The sequence below is a fragment of the Hermetia illucens genome, chromosome 6, assembly GCF_905115235.1.
Source record: "Hermetia illucens chromosome 6, iHerIll2.2.curated.20191125, whole genome shotgun sequence".
In the NCBI taxonomy this organism is placed as follows: Eukaryota; Metazoa; Arthropoda; class Insecta; order Diptera; family Stratiomyidae; genus Hermetia; species Hermetia illucens.
Window position 1 is genome coordinate 73,849,437 of NC_051854.1, and position 12,605 is coordinate 73,862,041.

Sequence of the window (12,605 nt, forward strand, 5' to 3'; positions counted from 1 at the left end):
ATTTCATTTACAAGAGGTGGACCTTCGGTGATGTCGTTGCTGGATAAGGACTCGACCGTTAATGACCTTACAGTACCATCAAAAGATTTGCAACCACATGCAAGTTCTTTCGACGGCAGATTCTGTTTGCTTGACCAGGATTATAATAAAATCCCTATGTTACGGGGGCCACTCACAGCGATCAATAGAGTCTTCAATCCCATCCGTTCATCGATCCGCTTCCATGGTTCCGCAATCAGCCAGATCTTGTAACCTTGAAACAACCTGGTAGCATATGAGGAAATAGCATTTTAATGAGGGGTCGCAGTTTTCCAACCCTGCGACCATTAGATGGTGATCCCTTTCGAGGCCAATGTCAGCGTCTCTCTTGTTACGCACATCCAGCAGACAACTCTTAAATCTACTGCTGATCGCAGAGTGGTCAATCTAATTGCTTGTACGAGGTTGGCCACTTGAAAGTCAACTGATCTTATGGTAAGCTCTGCGCTTGAGGAATATGCCATCAATAACCATTATTATTACTGTCGCCAAGACCATGTTTCCACATCACATGTACGAGCAAGTTGCTGTTGAAGCTCACCTTGACATTCAGATCATCCATCATGATCATAATTTCACATTTAAGACGCCTCTCTTGAACTGCGCGTTATGGCTCATGTTAGAGCACTTCATTCAAGACCGTAACGGGACACTACATGATTACAGTACCCTATAGGAGGCAATGTGATCAGCATTGCACTCGTCCGAGATTATTACCCTGATTTGACTCAGGTACTCATTCACAGCTGAATCGACTGGTATCCGACGTCAAATCATGATACAAATTCCACCGCCACCAGTGAAATTCGAACCACGGCCTTCCGTATGACAGCCTTGTGGTCTAATTGATTATTATTATTCTTCGATATATCTGAAATTTCCGCTGGTGCACGCAGTGTACAATTGTGATGCTCTTTAATCTGGACTGAAATCTTAATTCGAAATCCTACCAGAAACCAGCTTCCGGTAACGGCCAGTAACAATCTGATATAGGATTCGCGCCTTCTACCACTTGGCTTTCCAGAGTACAGAAGCACATTGCCGCAAAAGGCAGAGGAATATATTCCACTATCTTACTTCGCTTAGGTCCAGAATGTCCAGCTTATATCATTGGAATTCTCGTTCAAGTTGGACAAAAGCGAGCGTTCTGTGACTATCTGCATCGTTGTCGAAGAGTTGTAGACATTCCAATAACCGATCGTAAGTCATTTTTGATAGCCAAATGTCTTAGTCGTTAGGTCATTCTCTATCCAAGGCGTTGTTGATGTTTCGGTAGCAGTAACGAATCCATCCCTTTTAGTCGCCTTTTACCATAAGCAGGAAAGACATTGAGTGTATTGTGGTAATTATTTTTTACGTTCCGCACACTTTTGATGATCAGATCAAAACTATAGGATACTAACGTTTCTTAAGGTTTTGTTTGCCTTACTCCTGCACTTTGCAATTCACGCCAAAACTAATATCAAAGCGCTAATGGAGACCTTTCATTTGATACCCTACACGGCTATATCCGGTGATTTTTTTTTTAAATCCCCCCTTTCCATGTATGGAGAGTTCCCCTTTAAACTCCACCTAAATTTATGTTACTCACTGTATGCGTGGGATTTCATAGTTCCCACCTATTCACCAAATTTCGTTCGGATCGGTTTAGCGGTTTTGGAGAAAAGTGCGTGTGATAGACAGACAGACAGTGACTCGATTTTATAATAATAAGGTTTTGTTTTACACAAAACCTTAAAAATATATGACACGTTGTAAGAAATTGTAAAAGAATAATAATCGTTGGTGCGAAATTGCAATTGGATCGTTAGGGGTGCAATATTCTATGGGTTATTTCAAATTCAATGACACCGACGCGGTAAATCAAGATAGGTGTACACACAAGTGTACGAAATTCCCCTACCGAGTATTTACAGAGAAAAAAGAAGTCGGGAAACCAGAAGCTGGACGCTTCAGGTATGAAAGGTTTTGCGTATTTCTTATATAAAGACATTTGAGTGTCCATTTGTCCCATCAGTACGTGGTACGTAATATATGCATATATGATATTATGTCAAAGTATCTACTTTCGGGTGATATTGACATTCACAGTCCCGAATTTGCAAAGAAACGATAACTTTGACTTATTATAACTTTTTTAGTAATAGCGTGATTTCCGCCAAACCTGGTAGGATCATGCTCCATATTATACACTGACTGCATATAAAACAAAACGTTATTAGAATCGTTATTAGAATCGATTTGATGTCTGTCTGTCACACCCGACTTACTCGGAAACGGTTATACGAATTGTCACGAAATTTGGTGAAAACGAGTCGTTTGTTTGTAGTATCATTTTGCACTGGGTTTAAGGGTTGGGCCCCATACGTGTGAAAGGGGGTGCACATTTTATTTCGTAGAATATGGTCGTGTGGGATATCAGATGAAAGGTTTCAATTAGTACTTTTCGAAACTGATTATTTTTTGGTTGTGGATAAAATTCGGTGGCCATGGGAGAATTTGGTATCCCGACGAAATTGATAAGACTGACTAGGCTGACCCTGACCAATGTGCGAGGCCAGATAAAAGCAGCTGGATCACTCTCGAGACCATTCAACATCAACAACGGTCTATGACAAGGGGATGCGGGATCATGCGTCCTCTTTAACCTGCCCCTGGAGAAAGTGATTCGCGATGCCGATGTAAATGCGAGAGGCACCATCCTCTTCAAGTCCACTCAACTACTGGCCTACGCTGACAATATCGACATCATGGGAAGAACAACCCGAGATGTTTAGTCTACCTTCATCCAAATCGAGCAGGCGGCGCAAGATCTGCACATTAATGAAGGCAAGACGAAGTACATGGTGGCAACGTCAGCGCCAAAACCAAAAGAATGAACAACATCGAATCGCACTAGTCAAACGAAAACTATGAAGATAGGAGACTACAATTTGGAGACCGTTGAAAATTTCTCCTATTTAGGGTCGAAAATCACAACCGATTACAGCTACGATGATGAAATGCGGTTGGTTTTTGGCAGCTAACATAGCCTATTTCAGCTTACAAAAACTGCTCCGCTCGAAACGTCTCACTATAGGGTCAAAGTTCTTACTATACAAGACTATGATCTTGCGTCCTTATGTATTCCTCGGAAACTTGGGTTCTTAGTGAAAAAACTGCGAACTCTTGGCCGCGTCCGAGAGAACAATCCTCCGAAGAGTTTTTGGGCCCCTGCATAGGACGTAGCTTTCCTTTTCCGACAGGTTGCAGATGTGTGCCCATAATCCAAACATCTGTAACATTTGGTTGGGACGGCCCGGATTGTTATCCTACATACTACCCGCTCGCGTATTGGTCAGCAACTTCCACCATAGCGAGTTTTTGGCCTAGGGAATTCGCAGAGGTGATACCAATCCGAACATTGGTTACCTCCGGAAGTTCGCGTTTGATGGTTTCTTCTACCTCGTTTTTTTCTGTGAGGTAGTCAATGTGTTGGATTTCCAGAGAACACGTGGATTGCAGGCTGGAAACTAAAACTTTCTCCCCCAGAAGCCCCTTGACTGCTTCACAGAATGTAAATTTATTTGTTGTCCTCTGGACTAGTTCAACTAGGACTCCACCACCCTTCGTTTTACGAATGCAAGACATTTCTACTTCGCTATCTTCGGGTTTGATCCTGTAACGGATTTGACTGAGGACTTCCGCAAAAGTCTTGCCTTCCGCCGGCTTAATTAGTAGAGTTGGCGGTCTAGTCCTCCTTCGTCTCCCCACATTTTCTTTTGATATTCCGTCCTTCGTGTTTGCCTTAAGTTTAGACAGAGGTTTTTCTGATGAGGCGGCGTGTTGTTGTCTCTTGTCCCTCTTCGCCATCTTCTTTTGATTTCTGGAGAGCACCTGAGTGAAGTCTCCTTTAGATGTTTCTTCCTCCTTCCGTTTTCCCCCAGTTCGCTCTGTAATGGGCTGTCTGCGATCCGTAGTGTTCTCATCGGGGAGCGCGGTTGATTCTGCTTCCAACGGATTTTTTCTTACTCTCCATGTCCGCCTATAATATGAAATTCTGTCCAGAAGCTCCTTCAGCTCCATTAACCCATTTTTCACCCCTTTGCTGACGTTTTTCTGTAGGAACGTCGCAGATCGCATGCGCTTCAGAGCTGCCGCGCATTTCTTAATAGGACTTTCGTCTTCAGCTTGCGCCACAGTAGTCGACAGGCCTCCCACTCGGCTTATATTCGAAACCATTTGGTTAGTTTCGACAGTTTCCACTGTGCCCCTTTCTGCAATTATGCAGGTGACGCATCACTTTGCGAGTCCTCCTCTCCGTCTGTGCATTCCGATGCCTCGTCGGCTATTTCCGCCTTTTTTGCATCTTTCGCTGGGCGAGCAGCGCGTTTTTGTGCTGCGTATAAACGCAGCCAAGTCACTGTCCACTTGCACTGTCTCATCGTTTGTTGTTTTTGTTCGACATGTAAGTTTGGGGGATTAGGAGTAGGAGTTTATTGATGGCAAACTAGACCAGCATGTATTCCTAAATATTTTGAAAAACAATTTATAAGAATCTGTCAATAAAATGGATTTGGGTCGGCATTATATTTTCCAACAGGACAACAACCCCAAGCATACAGCACATAGAGTGGCTGCTGCATAATGCTCCAAAGCAACTGCATTCACCAAAGCAACTGCATTCACCAAAGCAACTGCATTCACCAAAGCTGAATTCATTTCATTTGTCGCTTAGAATGACTTTTTTTGCAGTTTATAACGTTTTAAAATGTCGTACCATGAATTATATCGCCTAATTTAATTTTATTTCGATGGGTAGCTATTACAATTGTTTGGCCTACTCCAACTCTACTAGCATTATCTTTTTAATTAACTGATCAATTGCAAACATTATGCTTGCACTATAAGCACCAGAATATGTTTACATTGAAATATAAATCATTGTTTAGCATGAAATTATTATTCATTCTACAAGCAATAGGCCCACAATTTCAGGGCAAGCAACAAGTCTCCAATCTCAACGACGAGTATATCCCGTCCCTACAAAGCTTCATAATTTTCAATCATGATCTAAACTGATTTTCCACAGGCAAAATTAATTACACTAAGAAATAGATTTGGTCCAAATTCGACCAATGCAATGAAAATTGCGATCGTTTCTCACCTCGATCATGGCAACAGCGGCGAACTTCACTGCGTACACACCAGTGAAAAGAAAGGTAACAAACTGTCAGAGCTTTGATGACATTCGACTGTACGAGTTTAGTTATTTGTTCAATTAAGTAAATTCCCATAGAGCGCTTGCTGTGTGAAGTAATTCGTGGAAGTGCTAGAAAGACCAGTTGCCATCTTATTCTGCAATGGAGTTCCGGAACGGGATTTTAAACGGCGTGAGCAGAGCAGCTGATGGGACCATTTCTATTCGTGAGCTATTAAAGATGATTCTACACTCAATACTTCATCTAATTACTTTCATTTTCAGGGAAAGACGGTTATGAGTACATTGTAAGCGAATACCCAAAGGAGAAGCACATAGAGATCCCCAGTCCCCTCGATGAATCTCAAATCCTCAAGTGCAGTGTCTGTGATTGCAACATCATACAAAGCGCCGTGGCTGAGCATATGACACTGCAGCACTCAATTCATAAATGCTCGAAATGCAACAAGACATTCATCTCAAAGCACCTGCTGCGCAATCACGTAAGGCAAGCCCACATGAAGGATTGCCCTGTATGCGGTTTACTTGTAAGGAAGTCCTTCTACACTGCGCATGTTGCCGAACACTCGGCGGTTAAGTTATACAAATGCCCCGTTGAAAATTGTAATCAGAGCTTCAAGAACCCGTCACTGCTCAGGCAGCACGCAAGTGTTCATCGCGATTCCGGAAAGTTTCAATCGAACCAGTGTCCTTTCTGCAAACTTGTCATGGGCAATTTGGAAGCGCACATCGCGACCCATTTGCGCCCGTTCCCGTGTGATATGTGCAGTGTTAGTTACAGCTCGGAGGATAAGTTGAAGGCGCACAAGGCGCAGAAACACCAGCCAAAGTACCAGTGCAGCATTTGCAAGAAGGTGTATAAGACTCATGGCGCCCTTAGCAAGCATAAAAGGTCTATCCACTCGAATATAGTCCACCCTTGCCCGACCTGCAAGGCCACCTACAATCGACGCGATAATATGCTGGCGCATGTCAGGAGGGCACATCCCAATTCACCTTTAATAAAGAGTTTGAAGAAGCGTTAACGACAGTGGGAGTGCGGCGGAGTGAGACGTGCCTTATTTGTGCAAGATTTGTTCAAAACGGAAAATCAAATTTTTATTACATTTCAAACAGTTTAGAGTATATCTTCGTTTATAATACTGACAAACCATACATTTAACCTCGTACATTGTTTATTAAATATTTTTAATACTGAAATGGGTTAATTTTGAATTCATCCCTACCACCTTTTCCTGTTGGCTTTTGTGGGAGGAATTCGTATTCTAAACTTGTTTCGAAACTTCCCGATTCTTGCTAAAATAGCTTCGTTTTGAATATTCCATTTGTTGACTTCTCTTCTTAAGCCGGGTCCACCCCGGGCGCGCTGCGCTGCACCGCGCGACTCTGCGCAACTCTTTGATGTACCGACATCGACTCGTTTGTGTTCGTTAATGCACGCGATTGTACAATGTTACGCGGATTGTCGTCTTAACTGACTGCTCAGCGAGTCTTTCCTATTCGGCGCAGCGTAGCGCGTCCGATCTAGACCCAGCTTTAGATTCAAAATCAGTGCCAAACTGATTACTTGTGCCCCCTTGATAGAAACTTGGATTCGAAAAGGGTCTAGGGATAGCTCATCAAATAATTCCCATTACGCAATATGCCCACAGAGGGTTGAAAATAGGAAATGTAGCCTACGCTTAAAAGTAGAATCGGAAATTTTACAGAAGACCAGCTGAGTCTTGAAAATGTAGAGTAGGTGTGAATTGTAAGAAACAAAATGAACGTATAGGTGCAGTCCGTCAGGCTACTGAAGAGTTTAAAATGAGGTACAGATATCCAGGAAGGTTGGACTATTGACAGAACAATGAAAGCACCAACGAGTTTCAGAGACAGCAAGATTCTGTTCAAATAATATAGGAGAAGTGAGAAAGTCCTTGGACGGAATATTCTCGTGAAACCATGTAACTGCTGGTTTAGACGCACTTCCCCGACAGAGAGTCTTACTTACTGGAGGGTATGCAGCCCCAGTCGTGTGAGACTATCAAATCGAAAATCACCAAGGATAAAATCGGTTGGGCTATGAAGAACTTTTCCGTATATACACAAGGGCGCCACAAAAGGGGCAAGGAGTGGTTGTGCTGTGGCACACTCACTCACATGTGGTTTCCACAAAGAAACCGATAAAGCGCGTCCATGATTCCGCGAAGGACTATCGATTGAACTGCTTCTGTGTTGAGGAGTCCAAAGCGCGTCCTGGAAATTCACTTAACGACAATTATAGAGAGAACGCCCGAGGTAATTAGCACAGTTGAACGGTCGCTACAGTTCAAGAATTATACACTACTTGCCTTTCTGGATATAGAGTGTGCATTCAACAACTTTAGATCCATTAATGTAAAGTATCTAAATGCTATCTTGCACTTAATTTGGAGATGGAACATAGAACTGAGGCTTAAGCCTTCTAGGTCTGGAAGAAGTCCTTTCCAACCAAATAGCTTGTTCGGCCAAGGATGGTTCTCTGGATGTCTCTCCTCCCATCCTAACATGTGAATCTATTATGTGATGGCAGTCGCTGAGCAAAAGGTACAATAGAACGAAGCTTAATAGAATTAACAAAACCGTGCGAGCAGATGCTGCCGGGGGTGTATTCCTACACCTCCTTTCTCCAGGCCTCCATAGTAAATAAGTTGTAGTGTGAGTTCGGATGTTGGATAATGACGTCCTAGTAATAGTAACATCCTAGACGAAGTACCTCGGGAAATCTGGGCATTTTCTACGACACACGCAAGTCCAACTTTTCCGTGGGTGACTTGTTGCAAGGTTACGACACAGTATTCTTCACCAACAGATCAATAGTGTGTCGGCGCAGGAGTTTTGTCGGATACACACAACGTAGCCAAGGCTTCGTCAGTGTATTCTAAGCGGAAGTACTGCCGATATTGAAAGCCTGTGAATTACTGGGGCATGCATGCAAGCGATCACTGAGACCTTGTAATTCACTAGCGACTTCTTCGAGGCTAATGGGGCAGTGTAGGAACACGCTGAACAATTTGGACGACACACTCAAAGAGTTCCCAGCCATGGACCATAAAAGAGAATGAGCGGACCGACGGCCCGCCCAGTCGGGGCTCGGCTCCCTTGGGGGCACAGTCTGTGTCTCCCAATGCTTAGCACCCGCGGGCCTCAGACGGCGAAGGGTCACCACCCATGCCTATTTAGGAGCTAAGTAAATAGGCTGTCTCACCATGTTTCCGATTCAGCCACGCGCAGTCCATCAGTGTCTTGTCTCATTTTGCAAACAGAGTTGCTACTCATTTAGTGCGCGTTACCGTTTCTGACAAGTACAAGTTCTTGTATATGGCTTTACGCTCCCTACCAAGAAGGGCAACGGGGATCACTCCGGCGATCATCATCACAACCAGTTCAGAGACGGTGCGATAGGCAGAAGCCACCCGCAAAGCCTGCGTCTCTGTACTTGTGTAAGGCGCTTACGATATACTTCCTTGCCAAGAGGGTCAGCCCATACGCTCTGTACCATAGAACAGAACAGGCTGCATTGTATTCATCATCGACGTCTGCTAGGCGTAGGACTCCCATTTTTGACGTTAGTCAATTGACCGACTTAGGCTGAAACTCCAGCTGCAGCCTTGATTTGCTCCAAACAGCTCATCCTTGAATCAGGCGTCAGGCCAAAGGTTGTGACTCGATTATCTACTCGCCGATGGCTGGCAAGGTCGAAACATCAGTCAGGTGGTCAATCGATAATTCTCCCGGTGTTCACTTTCCCGAAGTTCAACGCGCAATAAGAACGCTGGGGAGGTGCACACCGAGAGATTGCGTCAACCACTTTGAACGAGCCGTATTGACGATCGCTTGCCGATAAGTTTCCAGAACTCGCCACTCGTTTACTTGCGACAGCAGCAATTTCGACACGGAAGTTACGTCGGGTATTATAGTCACCCCGACCGGGATCCGCCTCTCTGTGCCCAAGATAATGTTCTCCAGCGTATGCAGACGGAAAAGTCCGGGATCGGCTCATTCGGTGTTAGATCATCATCAACGGCGCAACAACCGGTATCCGGTCTAGGCCTGCCTTAATAAGGAATTCCAGACATCCCGGTTTTGCGCCGAGGTCCACCAATTCAATATCCCTAAAAGCTGTCTGGCGTCCTGACCTACGCCATCGCTCTATCTCAGGCAGGGTCTGCCTCGTTCTTTTTCTACCATAGATATTGCCCTTGTAGACTTTCCGGGCTGGATCATCCTCATTCATTCAGATTAAGTGGCCCGCCCACCGTAACTTATTGAACCGGATTTTATCCACAACCGGACGGTCATGGTATCGCTCATAGATTTCGTCGTTATGTAGACTACGGAATCGTCCATCCTCATGTAGGGTGTGTATTATCATAGATAGACACTGAAAAACGTTACCCATGACCACCGAATCCATACAGAGCTATCACCTCGGGTTTGGACAAGAATCCTAAGGTGGATGCCGTTCCGAATCCAGATGGCAGTGGTTCCTGATATGTCGAAGTCCTTGTTTTGGTACTATTCACTGATGAGCATTAGATCAACTTTTATCTCCGTGAACTGCGCTAGCAACTCATGAGCGCTGTTGCCCTCAGATGCATATTGATCTGTAGGATGCGCATCATGTTAACCGCAACCTAGCTGTTTCCAGTTCTACTCTGAAGACTGGACGCCGCCCCGAGTTGGTAGTGTGTACGACGTTCTGATCAGACGCACCACGGTCCGTGGAGAGAGATGTATTCTAGCACAGCTCTCCTGTTCGTAGGTATTCTTTATGGCTTATTTAGCAGCAAATGCGGCATGTTGCCCTCCTGTTAGGTCCTCATCATCTAAAAGTCTGTCACTTTTGGTGGTGGTCCTAATTCGTATCCTACGTACTACTCAACGAATTTTGATTTTCCCGATGTTTGGAAGTTTTCTCGCGTATTGCTTAGCAGCTTCCACCACAGCGAGATTTTATTCTAGAGGTTCTAGGCCAGAAACTAAAGCTTTCTTTCTTAGCCGCCTCTTGACTGCTTCACAGAACGTACCTTTATTTGTCTTTGGACCTAAAAGATTCCACTACCTTAAGTTTTCCGAATAGAAGACACTGTTGCTCCGCTATCTTTGGATTCAATCCTATAGAGGTTTTCGCTAAGGGTTTCCGCAAAGACATTGCTTTTCGTACGGCTTAAAAAGCAGTCCGTCTAGTCGTTTCCCTATCTTTCCTTTTACTGCTAGACCATTTGTGGCCACCTTAACTTTAGGCAGAGGCTTTCCGGCACCGTGGCGTGTTGTTGCATGTTTTCCGTCTTCGCCTTCTTCTTTTGAGCTCTGGAGACTACTTGTGCCATCTTTTTCAGGTTCCCTTTTCTGTTTTTTGGTATTTATCCAGTTCTCTCTGCAAGGGGTATCTGTGATACGTTGGGCGCTTACGGTGCTCTCAATGGGGAGCCCGGTTGCTTCTGGTTCTCACGCATCTTCTGTTGTTCTCCATGTCCGCTTGTAGAAGGGAATGCAGTCCAGGAGTACCTCCAGCTCCCTCAGGCCATTTTTTACTCCTTTGCTCCTTTTGTCGAGGTAGTTTGCAGTCGGTTGCGCTCCCACTTGGTTTATATTCGAAGCCATCTGATCAATTTTAGCGATTTCCACTGTGGCTCTTTCCGCAACAGCAGTACTACGTGGTATTTTCAGGTTTGCTATCTTCGTCCCGAGTCCCCTTTGCAAGTCAGATTATTTATTCGGCTGTGCGCATTCGCATGTCTCGTCGATTTTTTTCAGCCCTTGCTGCCACCTTCGCTGGGTGCTGTGGCGAGCGACGCATTTTCGTTCTGCGTAAAAATGCAGTCAACTCTTTCTCCAACCCTAATGTTTCTTCAGTTATGAAATTTTTGTTCTCCATCGAAGTCAAGGAGAGTATACCCTGGAACTATTCTTTGAGGACCTTAGGGAAATCTTTAGTTGCCGAGTGGGAGAGCTGCATTTTTTTGTGAATTCTTCAGGCTGACTCTGAAGATCTGAACCGGCTGGACTCAGCCCCCTTGCTATTATCACAGCAGTCATGACCTTGTGGCATCGAAACGGCACACCACAGCGTTTATTGGCCCCTGTGGAGCGGCTTGGGATGAGGATGTTATGTAAAAAGAGGAGGAGTCCTTTATAGGACTGAACGATATAATATATTTATGATAAGCACATCCTTTTGATTCAAAGAAGCACAACAATACTTAGGAATGCAACGCCGTCCCTTGATACTGTTATTATCTAACCAGTTCCCCAATAATTGATGGTTATGATCTGATAAGGGAGATGGATAAATTAGCTGGAGCCGAGGGAGGAGACTAAGCTGAATAGCGGACATCCTACACAATATATTTTTTCAGGTTTACAACCGGCATCGTCATTTCCATTGCTTCCTTTTTTTAATAACTCTCTCTCTCTCGTCTATTTACTACAGCAATGCATAATGAAAGATGGAATTCAATTACTTCCTTCTCCTGTTTGAATAACGAATTAATTCGGAAAAAGTCAACCCTACATTGCAAAATTCTAAAGCTTTTATTGCAGCGGCATTCCGCAGAATACGTAATCGATTATGACGGAAGTGAGTCGCGCTATAAATGGGACCGAGGCATGACCAATGCCGACATAAATGCATGGCGAAAGTATCACCTCAACCATGGGCGCGTGCTCGTTATTGACCAGCAATTATCACACCGACAACAAATGCTTATCAGCGCAGATATGACTGTGATTTTACTGTTGAATGGATGCGAAGTGAGTAGTCTTCCAAGAAATGAAGTCCAACGTTCAACGAGCAACAAGCAATTCGATCGCCATCGGAGTTTTGTAAAGTGCGTTTCGTTGACTCTTGCGGAAAGCCTCGACTGTACTGAATCTTCTCATCATAATCTGGGAATTCGCACACAAGCGGTATTAAAGATCGTTTTTCCGGGTCATGGCCCACAGAGATTTCTTCGTGAAAAGAGCTAAGAATTACCCAGGAAAGTTCTCCGATTTGGGTTCCTCCAGGAACTGCAAACTGTTCACTACTTACTCAAACACTGACGAATCATGTTGGTCGCCCCAAATCAATATTTCCGCTATGCTCCGTAAAGATTCAACAAGTAGCCCGCGATTACTCTCTGACACGGTGGGATTCCGCTCCAAGACGCTGTACAGATACTTCAAGTGATCCAAGGACAGGCGATTTTTGGGACGATTCCAGCCGCTCCCGAACCAACTGCGACTACGGAACATTTTCAACACTACACGGACGCCCACGCGCGAATCCTCGAAGACGCTTACTGCGATGGACTACTGACTATTGGGGGGCTAATTCCGATACAACGAACACAAACTGCTT

The 12,605-nt window shown here is 44.5% G+C and overlaps 2 protein-coding genes across 3 annotated transcripts in view; one reads left to right on the forward strand and one right to left on the reverse strand.

Moving 5' to 3' along the window:
• LOC119658774 (protein CLEC16A homolog) overlaps window positions 1-12,499 on the reverse strand; it is a 29,002-nt gene extending 16,503 nt beyond the window's left edge. For both annotated transcript variants that reach the window (XM_038066472.1, XM_038066471.1), the window contains exon 1: window positions 12,297-12,499. In XM_038066472.1, the coding sequence (XP_037922400.1) occupies window positions 12,297-12,499 (203 nt within the window). The remainder of the gene's footprint in view (window positions 1-12,296) is intronic.
• On the forward strand, window positions 5,224-6,433 carry LOC119658776 (zinc finger protein 90-like). Its single transcript, XM_038066474.1, has 2 exons — window positions 5,224-5,445; window positions 5,504-6,433. Exons 1-2 carry the CDS (start codon window positions 5,382-5,384, stop codon window positions 6,262-6,264), a joined length of 825 nt encoding a protein of 274 aa, XP_037922402.1. The 5' UTR covers window positions 5,224-5,381; the 3' UTR covers window positions 6,265-6,433.
• Window positions 12,500-12,605: the final 106 nt, after the last annotated feature.

Coding starts and splice junctions, on each gene's coding strand:
- LOC119658776 (XM_038066474.1), top strand. CDS start 5,382: ATGGAGTTCCGGAACGGGATTTTAAACGGCGTGAGCAGAGCAGCTGAT. Junction 5,446..5,503: donor TGATGGGACCATTTCTATTC/GTGAGCTATTAA, acceptor TTTCATTTTCAG/GGAAAGACGGTTATGAGTAC.